Source organism: Lampetra fluviatilis, chromosome 2, assembly GCF_964198595.1.
Source record: "Lampetra fluviatilis chromosome 2, kcLamFluv1.1, whole genome shotgun sequence".
Lineage (NCBI taxonomy): Eukaryota > Metazoa > Chordata > Hyperoartia > Petromyzontiformes > Petromyzontidae > Lampetra > Lampetra fluviatilis.
In genome coordinates, this window is record NC_136276.1 from 30,958,411 (window position 1) to 30,981,881 (window position 23,471).

The window sequence follows — 23,471 nt, forward strand, 5'->3', positions numbered from 1 at the left end:
GAAGGTGGCATTTTCGGGAAGAAGAAGAAACGAGGCCTTGTGGTCTAACGAACGTGAATATAATGTGAATCGCAGGCTGCGTGTGTACGCACGCGCCCGCGTCTCTCCTGCTCCCATCGCGTGGCTCGGGATGGAGTCGGATTTTAAAGCGCATCGCTGAAGAATTCCTGGCGCCGACGTGCAGAGGGGAAGTTGGCCGTGTCGTCGCGAATGCGTTGGGCAGCTGGCGCCTCGTTTGCACTGGAAAATAGACTGCACATCTGTCGGCGCCGTATTGGTGATGCTCGCGGGATGACATACTGCACGACCACGATCGCGATCGACAAACACCGCCTTTGCGCGAAGCGTTACGTGGAATGGAACGGTGCTAACACGGCTGTCGTTTCCGGCGTGGCTTCTTCGAGCACGGAGGAACATTGGGACCGTTTGCCATCTTGCCACTGAATACCGTCACTTTATTAGGAAGAATTTGTTGATTGCAGTCGTTGAAGTGTTCTCTGTCATTGCCTCAAGGCCAGTTGGTGGGTTGGCGGCAGTTGATGAGATGTTATAAGGTTAAGAAACTTGACGGTGGCCACCCGCTTGGCACGGTGTTACTCACAGTCGTGCAAAGCAGTTGTCGTGATTACCCAGCGGTAGCTGGCGATAATCTCCTTAAGAGCCAGCTGCTGTCACAGTATATAGGCTGCGGACACTGTGGACAAAGCGAGTGACACTGCACACGATGTTACAAATGTTCAAAGGGTGACGTTCTGAAGGGAGTTGACATTCTGTGCCCTATCTGGAGCAATGAAGACTGACCAGCATTGGAACTGATGTGCGTGTATACAGAACTGTTTTGGCAATCCCTATGTAAATCGCAGCGAGCGTCACCCGATGTGCTCAGGATAAGGATGACACGTGCATAATGCTTTATGTATATAATGCTGTAATCGCATGTACAGTGTAAACTTGAGCTTTTGTATATGCCTAGTTAGTGTTTGTAAAGGTTTTTCATCTGAGTTTTTGGTTAATCTGGAGCATCTGGTTTCTGTCGACCGAGAGGGGTCACACGCGCAGCTTAATTTTCCCAAGGTCTTGTTTACAATTTGAACGCAAATTTTAATCCCATCGTCCACATTTAGACGAATATGTATGTGATCAAGATGCTGTGAATGGCCCAGTGCCTCCCACGTAGTTACTGGAAAAGTAACAACTATAAAGCCCAATTTAACCATTAAATATCGCCAATCGTTTTATTGTTAATGTCCACACATGGCTCTGAATAACGGATTAGTCATTTTTCTTATTGAATAGTATTCCCTCTCTGAAACCGTTCCGGAGATGCTGGTGAATAGCAAATGTCGCGGAGAATGAAAACCTATCATTTTAATTAATGACCTTAAATAATCAATCTCGTCACTTTATCACATTCTTCCTCGGTCACTTGATCTCATCACTTTCTGTCTGTCTCGATGCAGTCGTGCAGCGTTCCAGATGCGATTCAACGGATAGCCCAATGTCACGGACAACACATTCGTGAATAGCGAGGGAATGCTGTGTTTAATGTTTTAGAGTCGACTTCTGACATTCCTGTGCCATGTGCCTTATACGCCTGTGTGTGTCTGTGAGACGGGCAGTTTTCCATCTACAGCCTGCATCTCTGGCTTGCCAGGTTGTGACCGACCCTTGTTCTGGTTTGGCTCGCCCCACTCGGCCTTTTACGTGAAAGACCGTAACAACCCTTTCAAGTGAAACCGTTTATAATAGTTGTAAAATTATATTGCCCACCAACCCTGGGGTCGGTCAGAGCTTTGCAGCATTTGAGAAATAAGTAAGTTTGTAACCTTTTTCTATGCAATGATTAGTCCTATCGGTTGCAATAAACTTGCTTAGTTCTCTTAATCTAAAATGGATCTGGAGGCATGGATTTGGACTTTATTTTAAAGGTTGGATTTTAAGCTGAAAAACTGCGAGTATGAGAGGCCACTCGTGACACGTGGTGAATGTATTTTGTATATTTTTTACAATCACTTTTTTAATGTGTTCTTTGTGTTGCCGTGAATGCTCAAAGAAATCCGAGTGAAAGTTTTTTTTTAATGAATTTATGACGTGTGATATTGTACCTTAATTTACAGCGTGCAGTTTTAATAAAGTGTCATTAAATTTCGATTTAAAGCTTTCGTGACTGCAGGGATTCATATTCTTGGTTCTTTCTGTCAAGTCGCGTAGCAGGGAAATAATAAAATAAAGTGTCATTCATTTCCTTTGGTGGTAATTGCCGTGAATTGTGCAATATTGACGTTAAACAATTCCCAGAGCACACGTGCATTAATGCGTCTGTGGTGGTCTCTAATTATAATTAAGATAATTATCTTCCACTCTTCCTGATTTCTTGCCAATGCCATCCAGTGGGAGCCTTCAAAGCCTCTGATCTCGTTCCGACATAATAATTTACATTCGTAATGCGAATTTCATCCAAGGATCCCAATGCGCCATCTCATGTTCTGTCTCCTGCTCCTTCCCTCCATCGGCCTCAGTTATGTTGTTCATCTCACCTGTCTCTTCATAATCAAGGTTTTTGGGTTAATTGGCTGTGTCGGGTGGTGGAGGGTTACCACATTTATACTTCTGCGATCTAACCCAACAACGTTTATGATTTCGATTGAAAGCTTTCGTGACTGCAGGGTTTCATCTTCTTGGTTCTTTCGGTAAAGTCACGTAGAAGGGAAATAATAAAAATAAAACATAATAAAATGCAATTCTCACGACGTTTCGGCCACAACGCAAGCAGCCGTCCTCAGGTGACGAATATTGGTCGAGAAAGCCGACGTTAAACATTCTAGTGATCTGCTCAATTCCATTCATTTTATGTTTCACTGTAATTTGCATCTGTCGTCTTGGTTTTAATTCTCAAATCTTCTGATTGATAATTTCGTCCCTCGCTACGTTCGAAATCATTGCTTGCTCTGGCATACTTATATGGAATAAGCTGGATGTAAGCACAGTTCTGATATAAACAACATTTCACTGGTGGAGATATTCACAGGTCACCTGATACAAGTACACTTTGGATTAAAATAGATGCACTTGCTTGCAAAACGTGCTTTTATCCAGCTTGTACTGAAATACTATCATAACCCATTTTTACTGGAACATGATCACATGTAATTGTTTTAAACAATGTACCAATTTTATATTCGGTAAACTTGACCGCAAATGCCTTTCTCTGGCAGTCGTAACATCGTCCAGCAGATGGCGCACTTTGACAGCCACAAGCAGCGCTCCACATCGTCCAGTGCCAAAGGTGGACATTCCACATTCCTGCGGCGGGGGGCCGCTGGTAATGTGTATGCACCAAGTAGTTATGCCTGACAATGTTCTGCTCATTTTAGCAACCCCAGAGGAACGGACGGTAGTGATGATACCAATGCTGCTGGAAATGCTGTTGCTCATGACGTTGATACTGATTTTGTTGCTGCTGATGATGATCCTGCTGATGAGGTACAGTCCGTGACCCTAACACGACTTAAACTCAACCTCACAGTTGGGTGTTTCCAACTCTCTATAATATAACATCCCAGGCAATGTACGTAGTACTGATAAGCAACTGGATTTCTATTGCTGTTTTGAGCTCCGTATGCTGAGATCGCTCCTGGTTAGCCTTGCAAAAAGAGACGTTAAGTTTAAATTAATTCCTGGTGAAATTCAAGCGCTTGCGAATTTGAGATCTGAGTTCGACTCCCCGTCACGGAAATCGACAGTGGCGAATTGTATAGGAATAGGTTACGAGCTAACCAATATCCCCACCACCCCCCACGTCACTAATTTGCACTGACTAGCATGGTGAAGTCTGGTCAAACAAACCCCATGACCGGCGAGGCCTTCATCCAACAGTGGACACAGCTGTACATTTCGATTTAAAGCTTTCGTGACTGCAGGGATTCATATTCTTGGTTCTTTCGGTAAAGTCACGTAGAAGGGAAATAATGAAAATAAAACAATACCATTATCACGACGTTTCGGCCACAACGCAAGCAGCCGTCCTCAGGTGATTGGTGGTGAGAATCAATGACAAGAGACTTGGTGCTGCCTGTCAGCTGGCCGGTTAGCTCAGCTGGTTAGAGCGTGGTGCTAATAACGCCAAGGTCGCGGGTTCGATCCCCGTACGGGCCACAATATTATTTTATTTATTTACATATCGCTACTTGCACGGCGTGGAGAGGGGTCTTCATCCAGCAGTGTCTTGACAGCGCTGTAAGTCATTGTAAAATTACTCGTCTGTTGCCCGTCCAAGGACGGGTGTATTTCAGTAAATCTGAAACTTGCAAGCGAAAAGCAGACCGCGACGTGATATATTCATTGCATCAATTCGTGCGCAATTTGAAAGGCCGCGGTGACGCAGACGGCAGACCTATTTCATTTTAAGGTTATAAACCCTTGTTTATCATGACGTCCTTTTTACTTCGATGTCTCAACAGCGTTACGGAGATCACGTGACGTGAGGGTTCTGCCTTTAGTGAGGGTTGTAAGTTGACGCTGAGGAGTGACGTCACCCACTAATTAGTATTATGGTGGGGGGGGGGGGTCCATTTGGAGGACGTCACCTGTTCATGATTATTAATGAGGGGGGGCTGGCCCAAGTGGAGTGACGTCACGCGCGGGACACAGACATTTTTGCTCATCGTAGTCGTTTCCATGAATACAGAAATTATTCTGTCAATAACGCCATTCCAAGAATTACGAAGCCCATTCATGCATCAACGACGAATGACCCCACCACCCAACACCGCCATTACTCATCAATATCATCATCATCAGCCATTGCCTATCCACTGCTGAATGAAGATCCTCCCAGGTCCATCTTCTTGGTTCTTTCGGCAGTCACGTAGAAGGGAAATAATAAAAGACAGCTGTCATTCCGACAGCCATGTTCTTCACCTGAGGACGGCTGCTTACGTTGTGGCCGAAACGTCGTGAGAATTGTATTTTATTATATTTTGATTTAAAGCTTTCGTGACTGCAGGGATTCATCTTCTTGGTTCTTTCGGTACAGTCCCGTAGAAGGGAAATAATAAAACATTATAAAACAATAAAAATTCTCATGACGTTTCGACTGCAACACAAGCAATCGCCATCAGGTGTGAAATCCACAGCAAGAAAATTTCAAAAAAAATTCTTGCTGTGGATTTCACATCTGACGATGATTGCTTGTGTTGCAGTCGAAACGTCGTGAAAATTTGTATTTTTTATATTTATATTATTTTATTATTTCCCTTCTATACGTGACTTTACCGAAAGAACCAAGAATATGTATTTTATTATGTTGTATTATTTTATTATTTCCCTTCTTCGTGACTTTACCGAAAGAACCAAGAAGATGAATCCCTGCAGTCACGAAAGCTTTAAATCAAAATCCTCCCAGGTCCGTCGCCATCTCTCGCGGCCCCAGTGCCGCGCTAATCGTCCGTCTCACTCCTCCCAACGCGCGCGGACCGATCCCATCCCTCCATCTCCACCGGCGGTCGATAGAAACTCCCTCGCTGTTCACGCCCCCCATGCCACTCCGTCACCAATCTCGTGACATGGGCCGCTTTCACGCATGAACAACAACAACCGCCATTCGCCACTTAAGTGGCGGTGACGTCACCACGACGCTTGTGCCAGGTCATGTGCACCTTGAGGCCACGTGAAGTGTCGAACGCCCACTGGTAGGAGGTCACGGGGCAGACCCAGCAGGTGCCACGGGTCGACTGACTGAGATGACCGAGATGACTGGCTGATGCCACCACCTGTACCCCCTACTGTGCCAACTTGCTGTGCTTTAGCCACGCATGAACACGCACACACACACACATTTTTATTTATTTGTCACGATTGCGACGCTGAATTGTTCGCCCAACCCCCGAGCGTGATTAATCGCCGCTTGGGAATTCACCTGGCACTTCCCCACAACTTGCATAAGCACCGTACGGCTTGGCAAGGTGTGGCACTGCAACGGCGGTGGAGTTTGGTGGTGGGGTGGGTGTCGTGAGCAGTGACGGCCAACACCAGCGACGATTATCTAAACCGGTCCTGGGCCCCCCCCCTCCTAGGTCGACTCAGCCTCGAATGAGAGTGGGGTGTGTAAAACATCGCAGCTAGGGAGACAAAGGCGGTCAGGCGTGGTGCTAAACACCCATGCCGCTCGTGTGCCGTGCTGGCTTTTGACAGATGCTACCCGGAAAACGGCACTTGCTCCAAAAGTCTGCTGAGGCTATACGGGGGTCCTTTGTCTTTGGTGGTGGTGGGTTGTGACGATGGTGGCTGGCTAGGGTAGGGCAGACACGTCTCAACTCGCTGTAGGTACGGCAGCCTCACGCCGCCGTCGACCCAGGGCGTGGTGCGGATTGTGGTGGAGCGGTTTTCGGGCTGTATGAAGTTGTTTTGGCCGGAGTTTCTGCCGAACGTCTGCCATCACGATCACGGGCCGCCCCTAGACTTGCAGTCACATTGGAATAATGATGTCCTGGAGGAAATCCGATGAGCTATAAAGCACACTTTCACAGATGTCCGGTAGTTTCACAGTTGTCCAGATGTCCACCGGTACACACCCACCCACCACCCAGTGCTGGATTATCCTTAGTAGCACAATTAGCTACATGTGTAGTAGCTGCTACATATGTAGTAGCTACGGCCCCGCACTTTCAAGGGCCCCGCGCTAAATGCTTTCAAGCTATCAATTCTGGTTCCGCGATTCTGCACTTGCTCTATTACTATAGTACTATACCGCCTTCAACTTTTATGAACGCCCGGGTGTTTAAAGTTAGCGATTTGTCGTAGTATCTGGCTGTATAGCAGATGCAAAAAATACAATTACTTTACTATGCACGTAAAACAAATTGTGTTTTACTATTTAAGTGTTTTAAATGTATTAATTTAGGGCCCCTTTATAACATATGCTACAGGCCCCGCACTAGCTTAATCCGGGCACTGCCAACCACCACGATAGTAATGCTAACGATGAGATTTGTAACGCCTACAACAATGTCCACCCCTATCACGGCCGATAGCCAAGGTGGGTTTCGCTGAAAAAGTCAGACGATGGAGGTGGTGGTGCTCTCTAAGCATCTCTTGAAAGTTCGTTGGTTTCTCAGTCCGCTTGTCCTGGCGAGGGAGGCAGCGTGTTGAGTAGTGAAGGTCCACACCTCGCTTCCCTGGCGACAGACTCCAGCATCTACATCACTATACACTACACTATATACTACACTACACTATATACTACACTACTATACACTACACCATACACTATACTAAACACTACACTATATACTACACTATACACTACACTACTATACACTACACTATATACTACACTGCGATACAATACACTACTATACACTATACTATATACTACGATACACTACACTACTATACACTACACTATATACTACACTACTATACACTACACTACTATACACTACACTATACACGACACTACTATACACTACACTATATACTACACTACTATACACGACACTACTATACACTACACTATATACTACACTACACACTACACTACTATACACTACACTACTATACACTACATTACTATACACTACACACTACACTACTATACACTACACTATACACTACACTACTATATACACAGACTCTAGCTCTTCCTGGGGAATGTGCAGGCGTTACCAGGCCAGCCAAGCGACATCGTCCCACCGCCAGCAGCGTGTCCTGGGCCGGTCCCTGGGTGTAAAAGTAATAAGACACATTATTTGGTGATGGTGCTGGTGCTACGGCTACGTTCGCAGTCGTGCACAAGCACAGCAACAACAACTCAACACATTCGCCAATGTGCTATGCTGAAGGGCCATTGCCCGAAACGTTGCCTATTCTGTATTTATTTGTCATTTTAAGGTCACGGTGTCGTTTACGGATGCGTTGGCTATTTCCTTGAAAGTCGGTGAAGATTCAACACGGACTTGCTGCTGCCGCTGCTGAATGTGCAGCTTGTAGCAGCAGCAGCAGACGATGATGATGATGATGGCCGCGTCCCAGACGGGAGGGGGAGCTGCCGCAGAGAAACGGAGCCCCGCAGGGACCCCTGGACTCTACTCCTCGGTGTGCAGATGAGAACGAGGGAGGGTTTTGTGAGTCGCCCGCCTTCTGCTGCTACCGCCGCTGCTGCTGCTGCGGAGACTCTGCAAACGGCGACATCCAAACCCATGCATTCATCCCATCTGGCGCTGCTTCCGCTACCCCCGACCCTCCCACACACACACACGCGCGCGCGCGCGCACACCCCCCTCCTCTCCGCCTCCCACCCATCGCACCTCTTACGCGAACGTATTATAAAGAGGGGGTGCGTGACTTAGCCCGGTCTTACTTTGCTGCGCATTCAGTTCCGGCTCCCTCCTCCTCCTCCTCCCGTTGTTCGCGACAATTTTCAGCGTCGAACAAGGCTGTCCAGTCGGCATCTGCTGCCGAAGTGAAGTGTGCGTGCGTGTGGTGCTCGCCTGCAGAAACACACGCTTCAAGCGCGAGAGAGCTTATCCTGCAAGTGGCGTGTGTCAGTACGTGTGTGGTGGTACACGTGTATTATTATTATTCGTATAATAATAATAATCTACACGCAAGCGTAACCGCAGCTGCTCGGCCTTCGCTGGTCATCCCTGCCGTGTAGTATCGTGCACCTGAGTGGACATCATGCGCTGGATTTCGGTCATCCTGAGTCTCTTCTTGCTCGGCCTGGCAATCGTGAGTAACCCCCCAACCCACGCCACCCTCCACCCACCTCCCGCCTCTCACGTTACAATATTCGGGTCCATTATTTCAATGGCTCGGCTGATCGGATTATATTTTGCTCTCTCCGTGGACTTTTGAAATGTATATCATTAACCGGCTCTTCTTTATGCCACATCTGGTATACCCTTAAACAGAGATTCCCTTCTACGCTAACACACAGACCCACGTAGACACGTGTGCACTTACGTGATGCGTAGACTTAAACAGGTAACATACGTTGCGCAGAGACCAATAGACTCACGTGTACTTACACGATCTGTAGACTTCCATAGACACAGGCATACTTGTCTAGAGAACCACAGACTTCCATAGAGACCCATATACTTACATAGACACCCACATACTTGTATAAAGAACCATACTTCCATAGAGACACACAGACTTGTATGAAGAACCACAGACTTTCATAGAGACTCATAGACTTATACAGAGACGAATCCGCCTGCGTCTCCTGCTATGCTAAGTGTCGCATTATCGCGTGGGGTCGGTTGTCGGCTTTTCATCCATGAGCTTCTATCCCGTTCCTCCTTTCTCTGTCAGTCACTCTCCAATCATCTCGCTCCACAGCATCCGCCTATCTCAGCCCCGGTCTCCCTCTACTCCTTCTGCCCTGCACCGATGTCATCCCAATTTCCCTTCTAATCTATGACTCTCCGTGTGAGTGAGTCTATGGGTGTCTGTGTGAGCCTGGCTCTCTGTGTGCGAGTCAATGGCTCTCTGTGTTGAGTCTATGGCTGTGTGTGAGTTGACGGCTCTGCGTGAATCTATGGCTCCCTGCGTGAGTCTATGGCTCTCTACGTGAGTCTATGACTCTGCGTGAGTGAGTCTATGGGTGTCTGTGTGTGCCTGGCTCTCTGTGTTGAGTCTATGGCTCTCTGCGTGAGTCTATGGCTCTCTGTGTTGAGTCTATGGCTCTCTGCGTGAGTCTATGGCTCTCTGTGTTGAGTCTATGGCTATCTGCGTGACTCGCCTCCCTCGCCCTCTCGGGAATATTTGTAAAATCCGCTAAGGTCTTTCTTTACTTTGCCGTTCCTCCTCCTTTCCCTTTGAGATTTCCCCAACATCAACCTCAACATTCTCACCCGTGGCCTCTCTTTCCTCGTGCTACCTTCGCGCTTAGTCAGGGGCTCAATACCCCACTAAATATTCTCCGGGCCAACTTCGTAGCCTCGAGTAGGTGACACGTGACTCGTAGCCACAGCCATAGCGACGTGTATACTTGACGTGGTGTTCCGGGATGCTGAAATGTTTTTCGGGGTGGCGACACGGAGAGGGCTCTGCTGAAATAAACCTCCGCCTACAATTATAAATACTGTCATAGGAAAGCCAAACGTTTAGCGAAGAATATTGCAACCCAAGTTCAAGACCTGTTCAGGTAGGTGCTGCTCGCGAATGCTCGGACAATAAAGGACTGTGGTAATAACTGGCTGGATTTCATGTCGTGGTATTTTGACTTTGACCACTCTTACTTAGCACGTTTTTGGAGAATTTAGACAATAGACTGTCTGGCCGGTTTCTGTTGAGACCCCCAGAGAATAGATGTCTCCGATGAGGCCTCTAGACGGTAGACTGCCTGCCCGGGTCTCTATTGAGGACCGCACACAATAACAATAGTGTACTGGCCGACCGGACCAGGCTCTCACTTGGTGACGTAAAAACAAGAATTCCAGTGTTTCTAACCCTTCCCTTCATCTCGGCTTCGGGCCACTCCCTGCTCTGTATAATTCCACCGAGCGTTTTGTTTTTTTGTTTTCAGTGAAGTCGCCCCCCCCCAGAAATAAAACAACAAACGTAATGGGGGGGGGGGGCGGCGAGGTGGGGGGGGGGGGGATCAGCCCCCCCCCTCCACTAAAATCTCCACGCGGTGGTTGTGTGTTCAGCCGGGCCGGTTGTGTGAACAGTGGCGCAGATCGCCGCCACCTCTGCCACCTGTGTGCACGGCATTGTCATTCGGGGTCCGTTTAGCGGTGACGGGTTCGTTCAAACTCGGCAAGGGTGGAGGGCGAGGCTATTTATTTTTCTTTCGACAAATTCGTTCAGATTCGCCGACCTCAAAGATCTCCAGCGAGCGGTTAGAGGTCCACGTCGGCACGTGGAATTAAGGGCCCTCTTTTTTATGTCATGAATGCAAGAGCTTCGCCATAACCGTGCGGGCTCGGTGCGGAGTTGTTCGTTGACCGCCGTTCACTTACCACGACGGTCTTCGCCGCCGGTCGGCGGAGTCACAGTCGTGCCACGGTTTGCGATTTTTTTTGTGTCTTGTTACAGCAACGCAGTAGCCACAAAGCGGTCCGTTTTTGTGAACCCTGGCCGCACCATTCCAATCGATATCCAGGCTCACTCGAGCCTTGCTCAGCTTCCGAATTTTGAAGAGATCGGGCCAGGGATTCCATCGATTTTGTCCTCGTAATAATTATATCACGTTGCCTTTATTAGGCCCCTCGCACAATGTATCAAGGCACGAGTGAAGCGAGCCGGGTGTTTGACGAAGTCACAGTTGATTCATAATAGAGGTTTTTTTTGGGTTAGATCGCGTAAAAATATAAATGTGTCGTTAAACCCGCCACCACCCGACAAAGCCAACTAGTAAGGGTTGTCACGTTAACAGAACATGCCAATTCGTCACTAGTACAGCACCACCGGTGTGTAGGAGAGCCAAGCCACAGCATTTACACTCTGAGTACGACGTTTCGCCAGTAATTATAACTAGCTTCATAATATTGTAAATGTTGTGTCTTGATATAGAACTTGAGTGGTTCGTGAGTGGGCGTCTGTGCCTTGTGAAAAAATAGAATAATAATAATAATAAACAGGGCATTCAGTGGCATCGGCTCCATGAGGCCGCGCCTAGCTGATGAGACACAGCAGATTCGAGAAACGTTAATCTGAGGTGAGTGGGGTTTTGGTGCGTGAGTGTGTGATTCATCAGGTGAGTGAGACTGGGTGGGGTGAGCGAGTTTCAGGCGAGTGAGTGATTATAATTATTGATGAGGCTTAGAGGTGAGTGACCGAGTGATTCTGGGTGAGCGAGTGAGTCTGTCTGGCTTCGTGAATCTGTTTGATGGGTGAAGTGAGCGATCCTGCATTGAGTTAAGTGAGTGCTGGGTGAGTGAGTTTGACTCAAAGACAAATATCCCCCGTATAGCCTTAACAGACTGTTGGGGCAAGTGCTGTTATCGAGCACTTATGAAACCCGGCACGACACACTAGAGGGGTGGGTGGCCAACACCACGCCCGGCCGCCTTTGTATCCCTAGTGGCGATGTTTACACACTGAACAAGGGACCAATTTGAGACTGAGTCGACCTAGGAGAGGCCCATGTCCGGTTCAGATAATCATCACTGGTGTTGCCGGGTTCATTGTGAACGTGACTCAACACACACATACAGATACACACGCCTCATCTCTCACCTGCTCACCTGCCACAACCGCGCCCGTGGATCGCGTAACAGAGCCCTGGGCGGTCAGTGATTCACTCCCTCCCCCGTTCTCTCCCACCCACCCACCCACCACGATCCTGATATGTCAGTCTGGGAACCTTTGTTTGTGCAACTGTGAGTCAGTTCGTCAGTCACGGCGCTCACTTGAGTCATTGCCCGTGGTAAGCACTCGAGTCGCGTTGCGTTCTAACCGGAAGGATTCACGTCCCACGTGGTGCTCACGATGAGCCGCTTACGAGGTGCGATCTTTCGCCTCGGTCCAGAACAAATGGACCGTTCATTGAGACATTTCACCACACACCTACTCCAATAGGGTCTCATAAATGCCATAGGATCCCTTCCGAAATGTCTCTCGATCTATTGCGAGTTGACAGTTTGCGAATATTTTTGTGAGAAATGTTAATCCGGGTGACATGTGGGGTAGGTGGGGGGGGGGGGTTATTTATTTATTTGTTTGTGGAGGTGTTAGTGGGTGATGGACTTTTACGTGTGAAATTTCCCAATTAATTTTTAGTGTAACGCTTGAAGGTGTTGCCAGAGGACCGGGGATTCTTTGGGTGGCAGCAGAAGGGAATGCGACATCAGCTCGTGCGCACAGGAGCCAGATTAGTTATTGCGTCGCAAACCCGTCATAGACGCATTTCACAAGTAGTACTAATCACATATCTGCATTTCCCATAAATATGCTAAATTCCTCTTGATATGCAAATTATTTTGTCAAGGCGCTCTTCCCCTTCCAACCCAGCTTAAATATACGCTCCAAGCGTGGTGGTGTTTCATTCAGACGCTGTCTCCCCGACAGACCTGGTTTTCACCTGAGGACGGCTGCTTGCGTTGTGGCCGAAACGTCGTGAGAATGATTTTATTATGTTTTATTTTTATTATTTGATTATTTCCCTTCTACGTGACTTTACCGAAAGAACCAAGAAGATGAATCCCTGCAGTCACGAAAGCTTTAAATCGAAAGATGGCGACGGTTTAGACATGCCCTCATCTCGTAGTGTATAGATCATGGCTGCTGCTGTTGATCATGATGATGTATGTATGTTGAACTTCTTTAGCACCGCATGTAGCCAAGCGTGCTAATCCGAGGTGCGGAGGAAGTACAATAAACTAAACACGAAAAAAGCATTTCGAAAGAAATTAGTTGGTCAATCTCGATGATCATTTCAAAGTGCGTCACAGCTTCATGTGCCTTCCCAATATCGGAATGAAAGAGCGTTCCAGACGGCCGCTGAAGCGCATCTGAGAGCGCTGCGATGCCAGTGACCGTCTTTGTTCGATGGCTCAGCCAAAAGTCGCTGCTGCTGCTGCTGCGTTGGATGACCGGTGCGATTAGGCAACCAACGCCCCAGGTGCAGCGGGAGACATGTACCGATGCATATCGGGGTGTCGCCCCCTTGGGGGTGCAGAATCTCGCGTCTGTTGTCACGAGCCTTTTCCACCACGCGCCTCGAGGAAATCAATGAAACATTTGCACGAAGCTTGCGTCATCAATCGCGAAGACGGCAGTCGCACAAAACACCGCCCGATGCGATTATCGACGGCGTGGGAATTCGAGTATTTTAATCGATCAGTGGTTACTTTTTTTTTTGTGAAACGGACAGCCGAGTTAGTGCGTCGTCAATGTTTTCGTTCGTCGAACCGCACCGTGGACGGTTCGTGGCCGAGCGACTGATGTAAGAATGCGACAATGTTCCAGAAGGGCTGAGACAACTTGAACGCGGCACAAATGTCAGAAATAAAGTATTTTTTTTGCTTAAATCCCCGTAAAATGTTACAATTTTCACCATAATATTGACGGTGCGGAGGCTGGATGGGTTCGCTCATAGGTCAGGGGCAGTCGAAAGTTCCACACCGTTGCTCCGAGTCTCGTGCTAAATGTCTGCACACACGTACAGGAGGTCAATAATCGGTGGACCGAGTAATTCGCCTCCCGCGCAGTGTGACGCCGACGCCGAGTTTTAAAACAGTGCAACCTCATTCGAGCGTGTGTGGGGATGGCGGTGGTGGAAATTCCACGTTTACTCGGGGGGAGGGGGGGGTGGGCAAGTCCCTCCATAAACCACCCACTCTTCGCTTCTCACAATGTGGTACTCGCTTTATCCACCTTAACGTGGTGATGATCATGATGCTGTTGATAAGCTGCATTGATCCCACCCGGGCTTGAACTCGTAACCTTATTTGTTGTGAGTTGAGCGACCTAAGCACTGCGCCACCCAGTCTGCCCGTACATCGCCAATATTTGCGAGTTCAATACCGGATCAGCAGTTTGGCTTAGCCCATCGTCTTCACCATCCCCATCCCTTGGGAGACAATAATTGTACAGCATGTCGCTTTGGTGGAACTCAACGGTAGGTGTCGCATGGCTCGACGTTGTCTCGGCCATAGGAATGCGGAATTACCACTACCGAAAGTCGCTTTGGATAATTTGCGTCTGAGCATGCCCAGGCAACGTTGCGTTCCGACCCAAAGTTTATATAATTTTATTCACGTTAAAATTGCCAAGTTGCGTACGCAGGCTTCCAAAAGATAATATATATATGGGCGTGTATGTGGTCGAGTGAGAAAAATGGGGAGAGAAAGGCGGTCGGGCGTGGTTTTGGCCACAAGTGAGACGCTCAATGGGCTTTACCTGGTAAGATACACAGAGTTGAGTTTTATTTGCAATGTTTTTTAAAGGGATTTGTCTACGTTCCTTTGCGTTGCACTCCAGACTTCGACAGGAACCCGCAGTCTTACACCGAGACCTGCAGTCTTACACAGAGACCCGCAGTCTTACACAGAGACCTACACACTCACCGAAAAACCTACAAGTTCACACCGAGACCTGCAGTCTTACACAGAGACCCGCAGTCTTACACAGAGACCTACACACTCACCGAGAAACCTACAAGTTCACACCGAGACCTGCAGTCTTACACAGAGACCCGCAGTCTTACACAGAGACCCACACACTCACCGACAAACCTACAGGTTCACACAGAGACCTGCAGTCTTACACAGAGACCCACACACTCACCGAGAAACCCACAGGTTTACACAGAGACCCGCAGTCTTACACAGAGACCTACACACTCACCGAGAAACCTACAAGTTCACACCGAGACCTGCAGTCTTACACAGAGACCCACACACTCACCGAGAAACCCACAGGTTTACACAGAGACCCGCAGACTTCCACAGAAACCCGCAGTCTTACACAGAGACCCGCAGTCTTACACAGAGACCTACACACTCACCGAAAAACCTACAAGTTCACACCGAGACCTGCAGTCTTACACAGAGACCCGCAGTCTTACACAGAGACCTACACACTCACCGAAAAACCTACAAGTTCACACCGAGACCTGCAGTCTTACACAGAGACCCGCAGTCTTACACAGAGACCTACACACTCACCGAAAAACCTACAAGTTCACACCGAGACCTGCAGTCTTACACAGAGACCCGCAGTCTTACACAGAGACCTACACACTCACCGAAAAACCTACAAGTTCACACCGAGACCTGCAGTCTTACACAGAGACCCGCAGTCTTACACAGAGACCTACACACTCACCGAAAAACCTACAAGTTCACACCGAGACCTGCAGTCTTACACAGAGACCCGCAGTCTTACACAGAGACCTACACACTCACCGAAAAACCTACAAGTTCACACCGAGACCTGCAGTCTTACACAGAGACCCGCAGTCTTACACAGAGACCTACACACTCACCGAAAAACCTACAAGTTCACACCGAGACCTGCAGTCTTACACAGAGACCCGCAGTCTTACACAGAGACCTACACACTCACCGAAAAACCTACAAGTTCACACCGAGACCTGCAGTCTTACACAGAGACCCACACACTCACCGAGAAACCCACAGGTTCACACAGAGACCCGCAGACTTACACAGAGACCCACACACACGCATGGAGTACAGTACTGCAGACTCACAGACTGTGATCAAACCAAATTAATTATTTCAGCCCAATCACCAATGACTGTACACACAAAGTCATCCTGTTAAATGTGTTTTTATTTATTTAATTGATGATGTGTGCTCACACAGGCTCGCAAAGAACGATTAACTTACAGATACGCAAGAATGACAGAGACCCATAGACGTCGCTCTCATTGAGAACCATCGACTCGCACGCAGAGACCCACGGATCACAGAAACTCGATCATAGAGTCGCACAGAGACCCAAGACTCATGCAGATACAAAGACAAATAGCTCCGATATAGCTTTCCATCAGACTGTTGGGGCAAGTGCTATTAGCGAGCACCTATGAAGGCCGGCACATCACACGAGGGGGTGGGTGGCCGAACACCACACCCGGCCGCCTTTGCCTCTCTAGTGATCGATGTTTATGCACCGCACTAGGTACTCATTTAAGGCTGAGTCGACCTAGGTGAGCCACATGACGCGGTTCAGATAACCGTCGCTGGTGCTGGCCGTGAGCGGGAATCAAACTCGGGTCGCCGGGTTCGTAGTGTAACAACCCGTCTCTTGCTTGCAGGGAATATCACGGTCGTCTAACTTTTCAATCAATTACAGCCACGTCCGCCTGTATCAACACCAACTAACTTGTTTTTCTTTTATCAATAACGCAACGAAAACACAGCCTTGGCACCATTCTTGTCCTCCTCACTCACGTGGTTTTCTACACCCCCCACCCCACACGTCCGGGCCTGCTCCCATAACCCCCCAACGCAACTATCTTGTCTCTTTCCCTACGCTCCATCCATTCTCGGTCATTGCACGACCCCCCCCCCCCATCTCGGGCATACAATATATTTTATATAAAAAAAATACCTCTGAACTTGCCCGAGAAAATAGCCTCTCCTCCCCGTCCCACCATTCATCACCACCCTTTTGCACACTACAGAACCATTGGGGTGGGGTGTGGGGCCGTACAGCCCGACCATACCTTGTCGTTGTGACTCTGGGTGCTGCCACTTGCCCTGCAGCCGTGGTCAGACCGCCGCAGAACTCGTGCCACGTGTTTCTCTGGCCAACAGGCCTCTGGTGGGCCTCCCCACCCCCTCACCACCCCCTCCCATGGTTTCACTCTATCCCCTATGCACAAACCCACACTCTCCTACCCCGCTGAACTTGTTAGGACTAAGGTGACAACACCTGGGTTGGCCTCCCCACTGGCCCCTGCCACGTGACGAGCCACTTTGGCTCTAAGGGGCCGTCCATAAATGACGTCACGCGATTTTGGACGATTTTTGACCCCCCCCCCCCCCTTCGTCACACGGCGTCACAAAAAGTCAGACCCCCCCTAAAATATGACGTAACAAAGCTCTGCCCCCCCCAAACCATTTTTCCATTTTGAAAATAAAACATGCTTCAAATCGCTTTATACTATTAAAGTCATTGTAGTGCGTATTTAATGTGGCGCTGCACTCTGATGTTGTAGGAGTGTTGTTTTAACAATAGTGTTGTTATAACAATTCTATATTTATTTAAAGTTGCGCATTTTGATGTAACGTCACATTTCTCAACCCCCCCCCCCGTCACACATCGTCACAAATGTCTGACCTCCCCCCTCTAGGTGCGTGACGTCATTTATGGACGGCCCCTAAAGCCGCCGGGCACCACAACCAAACACATTCTCCTGCTCGAATGCGTCCCCCTCTGACGCTCTTGTTTTTATCCATACCGAAGAGTGTCAGCCCCCCCCCACCCTTTTTATTTATCCTACCACGCACCATGAAGTACCTGACCTTGCTACCACATCATACGTCCAGAGCCTTGGCACCCCCCTCACTCACGTGTCTTCTCCACCCAAACCCACACACACTCACCCACCCACCGGAACTTTCTCCATGGCTACCACCTTGCTTCGTCTCTTCCCCTTACCCCCCTCCATCCTCGGCAATTACAGGAGCGCAGCGCGCTCATTGCTACACCACACACTGTACGCACGGACGCACGCGTACATAGCTCCGTCTCATTCCGAAAGAGCCTCACCTCTCCGCCCCCCCCCCCCCAAAACGTCACCTATAAAATACTTTCCCCTTTGAAGGCCACGTGGTGTCATTATTGAAAGACCTGCGTCCAATTTCGATTTAAAGCTTTCGTGACTGCAGGGATTCTGTGTTCTTTCGGAACGTCGTGAGAATTGTCTTATGTTTTATTTTTATTATTTTATTATTTCCCTTCTACGTGACTTTACCGAAAGAACCAAGAATATGGACCTGCGTCCGGTCCGTTGCTAATCATTGCACTCGTGCAGCAGCAAGCCGCAGCAGCAAGCAAGCCAACACGCGGCAATCACCCCGACAGCAGAAAGTGTTCCATCTCTCACCGAGTCATCTTGGACAAGGCGATGCCACGGCTCGCTCGGTTGCATTCGTCGTCTGGCGCCGATGCCATTCCAAACATTTCTCAAAAGTGTCTCCGTTGCAACGCGTGGCGCTTACTTCTGCATATTGACCCATCTCTTCGTCTCTTGCGCTAGAGACTGAACCTCGTGGGCTAGAAATGCGCGCCGTGCGATATTCGGGCCGCATTTCTGCGGTTTCACACTCGGGCCGGTTGCTGCAACCCCCACGCGTGATACGATGCTGATGAAAAGTGGTGAATTGTCGAAGCGGATCGATGCTTTGCCAGTGCTGCGTCCGCAAGAGATTGAGTGGATTAGCCACGGTGGCGAGACGTTAACTACCTCGCCTCATATACAGGAGGGCAATAGGTGAAGTCCCAACCCTGACGCGTGCTGTGTGTTTGGAGTTTGCATGTTCTCCCCGTGGTCGTGTGGATTTCTTTGTCGAGGTTCTCCGGTTTTTTTTCCCTCCTCCACATTTAGAAGGGTGTGTTTAGAGTATTTGGCTGCTAGAAATTGCCACGTGATCAGCCACTTCGTTGAGCGATCATTTGTGGCCAGGTCGCTTCTGAAGAATAACTACATAGCTCAGTTGGTCTGTCACCTGAGGTCGACTAGGAGGCCTTAAACGAATACCTTGTGCGGTATAAAAAAAAACACACAGACAAAGATTTTCCATATAGCCTCAACAGACTGTTGGGGCAAGTGCTGTTAGCAAGCACCTATGAAGGCCCGCATGGCACACGAGGGGGTGGGTGGCCAACAGCACGCCCGGCCGCCTTTGTCTCCCTAGTGGCAATGTTTTACACATCGCACCAGGTACTCATTTGAGGCTGAGTCGACCTAGGGGGAGGCCGAGGACCGGTACAGATAATCGTCACAGGTATTGGCCGTGAGCGGGAATCGAACCCGGGTCGCCAGGTTCGTAGCGCAGCGTAGCGCTAACCGCTACACCACCGCTCCCCACACACACACCAACACTCATCATAGCAATGTTGGGCGGGCGTGGATGTTGGCCACACTGCCACCACGGGCCTTAATAGGTGCTCGCTAACAGCACTCTTCCCTACGCCCTGTCAACCCGCCAACAGTCGAGCACAAATCACGGCACTCCGATCACCTGTACATACGTGTAACTTCTTTCGCGCCGTACGTAGCCAACCGTGCTAATCGGAGGTGCGTAGGGAAGGACAACGAACTGAACGCACACTAACAATCAGTCTCGTAAAGAAATTAGTTTTAAAAATAGCCGATGTTAAAGTGCACAGCTCCCAAGTGGCTTCCTATCATCGGAAGGAAGAGCGTTCCAGACGGCCGCATCTGAAAGTTTGACCGTCTTCGTTCGATGGCCGGCCAAACGGCAGGAGTTGGCGTGACGGCGGTGGTTCAAGCTCCCCGACGAGGTCAGCGAGGAGGCATTGTGGTCCACTTGTGGCAGCAAGGCACTTTGTGTGCGATGAGAGCGAATCCCAATTTCAACGCTCATCGTCGACGTCCCCCCCCCCCACCACCACCATGGGAGCCCCCTCCCCTTCCCCCTGCGAATTCCAACCGTGAATATTTTCGGTGGGAGAGGTCCCCCGGACTTTCCACGGCTCCAGGAATGTTTTTCCACAATAACCTCCTCCCAACGCCCCCTTTTATTTCCCCTAACCCATTAGCAGCTACTTCGCTCTCTCTCTCTCTCTGCCTCTCGCTCTGCTACTCCATCACCCACGTGTGCGACCCACACCCCCTTTCACTTCCCCCCCCCCCCACCAACTCTGCCACCCTCCCTCATCCCGCAAGTTCTATAGAATTGAACCTGATTCACACGGATACATTTTTTTTGCATCCCATGCAAGTCAGTCAGTCGTCCCTACGCTCAGCTGTTCAAACAACGCCGGCATTTTTGCGCGCGCGAGCGAGCGAGCATTTTTCTCTCTCTCTGCCCGTGAATTTATTTCATTTGCAAGGGTGCAAGGGGGGCGGGTGGCACACTGGTTATGCATTGCACCCACCAGCTTCTCCGTAATCCAGATTCCCGGGCGTGGCTCTAACATCAGTGGCAAGTGATGTCTGACCAGGTCCCTTTGTGACTACAGGAATCCATGCTCTTTGGTTCTTTCGGTAAAGTCACGTTGTTGGAAATGAAATAAAACAAATCACGACGTTTCGATCGCCACACAAGCGGTCGTCTTGCGTTGCGATCTTAACGTCGTGATATGTTTTCTTTTATTTCTAACTACGTGACTTTACCGAAAGAATTAAAGAGTGCATATCCCTACCCACAACTTAAACCAAAGTGGTGAAGTATTGTTAAACATTTATATTGTCTTTATACACTATACTGTATATAACTACGCGGCCTTAAATGAATACCTGATACTGTGTAAATATCACACCACTCCTTCGTGTACCTTTCAAAGGTGCTCGCTAACAGCACTTGCCCCAACAGCCTGTTCAAGGCTATAGGGGAAATCTCTATCTTTGTGCTTAACCAAACTCCACCACGCCGTGTAAGTAAAGTAGCATAATGTAAATAAATAGAACTCTCCCGTGACCCGTACGGGGATCGAACCTGTGACCTTGGCGTTATTAGCGCCACGCTCTAACCAGCTGAGCTAACCGGCCGGCTGACAAGTGGCCCCCAGTCTCTGTTATTAATTCTCGGGGTCAATAGGAGCGCCGGGAAAGCGCGTGTACAGCGGCTGTGTGTGTCAGTCCACTGCTCGGTGAAGGCCTCCCCCCAATGACCTCGTCGGTCATTGTTCGAACATACTTCACCACGCTGGGTCAGCTGCGGGTTGATGGGGGGCGGAATTTGGTATCCCATTCGAGTTCGGCTTGGAGTAGGGATTGTTGGCGTAAGGCACTACCACTAGAGCACTGTGCAAGGTACCCACATATCCACAATAAAACAATATGAACGCATACTCTTAGTTTTTTTCGGTAAAGTCACGTAGGTAAAAAATGAAATAAAAATGAATAAAAATAAAATAATAAAAATCACGACGTTTCGGAGGCAACACAAGTCTCCGTCATCAGGTGGGACCGTCACAACCAGATTTGCTGTGACGGTCCCACCTGATGACGGAGACTTGTGTTGTATCACTTGATACAGCAAATCCGGCTGTGACGGTCCCCACCTGATGACGGAGACTTGTGTTGCCTCCGAAACGTCGTGATTTTTATAATTTTATTTTTATTCATTTTAATTTCATTTTTTTACCTACGTGACTTTACCGAAAAAACTAAGAGTATGAATCCTTGCAGTCACGAAAGCTTCAAATCTAGAATATGAACGCACCCTCTATGCCCGTAACTCTATGAGCAGCTTTAGGACAAAATAAGGCGAGACGGTTGTGGCGCCCCAGGATCATTCCTGGATCAATGTTTTCCGGACTGCTCCAGACGAAATGAAACATCTGCAGTGCCGACCCCCAGGTAGCGCTTCAGATCACTCGCCACTGATGCGAACCGGGGCCAGGAGGTCGAACTTGCGTTGTCCGGGTGCAGAGCGCAGCGCCCTAGCCCCACTGCACCGCCGCCAATGTAGGAGGGAGCCGCGATTTGCAGTGGCTTTACTTTTGGCAGCGATGCAACTTTTTTGGATGACGGCACGATAATTACCAACTTGATCGTCGCAGTCAATTAAACTTCCTGTACGGGATTAAGAGCGGCACGCCTGCCAAGTGTGAGGTTATGAGTTTATATCCTGGGCAGGGTTATCAACTCGTCATGCAATTCTACTTTCATCACCATCATTATCATCATCATCATCATCCACCAATGTAGCTTTCAACATCATCATCATCATTAAATTCTAATTGCAGAATCATCATCTTCGGAATCGTCCGTCAATGAGTTGTTTTCATCATCATCATTGTATATAAACACTCATGAATGGAGTTTACCAAAGATCAAAATATAGGACTGCAGAGCTTGGGAAATTTTTGGTCGCACCGATTCTGGCTGCCTGCGGTTTCCCCTGCGCCTGCATGCGAAGAGTGCACGGCGCGCGTCACAAATCCTCGCTGTGAGATGCAACTTGCACGGATGGCGCGACTATGCAGTGTACAAAATAAAGTAGCATCATTATTATTCCCTTGTGATGCTGCTGCGCTCTGGAAGCGGTGCACAGTTAACAACAAACAACATTTATTTTTAAAACATAATGAATCACCCATCAATGATATGTTCACCGTCCATCGATGCTCAGCATCATCATCATCATCAAATTCTACCTTCAAAATAATCCTCACTATCGACCAAAAACTACTTTTATCATCATCATCATCATTTTTTAGACGTTGCTTTAGTGAACGTTTAGCACCAAAAAGATAAAAGACCCCACATATAGCCGACACAGGCTGTTGGGGCAAGTGCTGCTACAAAGGACCCTTGAAGGCCGACACGGCACACGAAGGGTTGGGTGGGCCAAAGACCACGCCCGGTCGAATCTGTATCTCCCTGAGCTAAAATTCACGCACCACACCGGGAACTAGTGAAGGCTGAGTGGACCTAGAGTATGTCCAGGGACAGATTCGAATATCCCCCCCCCCCTGTTATTGATCGCGAGGAAGAAATCGAACTCGGGTTGCCGGGTTCGTAGCGCAGTGCGCTAACCACTGTGCCACCACTCGCCACCAACGCCAGACAGATGCACACACGTGTCAACAAACACACGCACATGAACCACGTATGAACACATCCACACAGCCAGTCCGCGTCTATCCCAATGTGTATAAGCGACTATTTTCGCCTCTTGTTGATACATCCCGTGGAGAATTGCGGCGGTGATGTCTGAGTTGGTGTGTATGTATGCACGTGTTATTTTAAACTGACAAATGCATTGTGTAGTAGCATTTAGCGTGCAATTATTTAGCTTATTTTGGATAGGTGACATATCATTGTTATAGCCATCATCACCGCTGGCATCATT

At 48.8% G+C, this 23,471-nt stretch overlaps 1 protein-coding gene and 2 non-coding genes across 3 annotated transcripts in view; 2 read left to right on the plus strand and 1 right to left on the minus strand.

The window, feature by feature from the left end:
• The first annotated feature begins 4,081 nt into the window (after positions 1–4,081).
• On the plus strand, positions 4,082–4,155 carry TRNAI-AAU (transfer RNA isoleucine (anticodon AAU)). The gene has a single exon. It is a non-coding gene; the product is annotated as a tRNA-Ile (tRNA).
• A 4,175-nt stretch (positions 4,156–8,330) lies between these two features.
• Positions 8,331–23,471, plus strand: part of LOC144945414 (uncharacterized) — a 67,228-nt gene continuing 52,087 nt past the window's right edge. The window contains exon 1 of the mRNA XM_078873935.1: positions 8,331–8,730. Coding sequence (XP_078730061.1) covers positions 8,680–8,730 — 51 coding nt within the window. The 5' untranslated portion in view covers positions 8,331–8,679. The remainder of the gene's footprint in view (positions 8,731–23,471) is intronic.
• Positions 21,087–21,160, minus strand: TRNAI-AAU (transfer RNA isoleucine (anticodon AAU)). The gene has a single exon. It is a non-coding gene; the product is annotated as a tRNA-Ile (tRNA).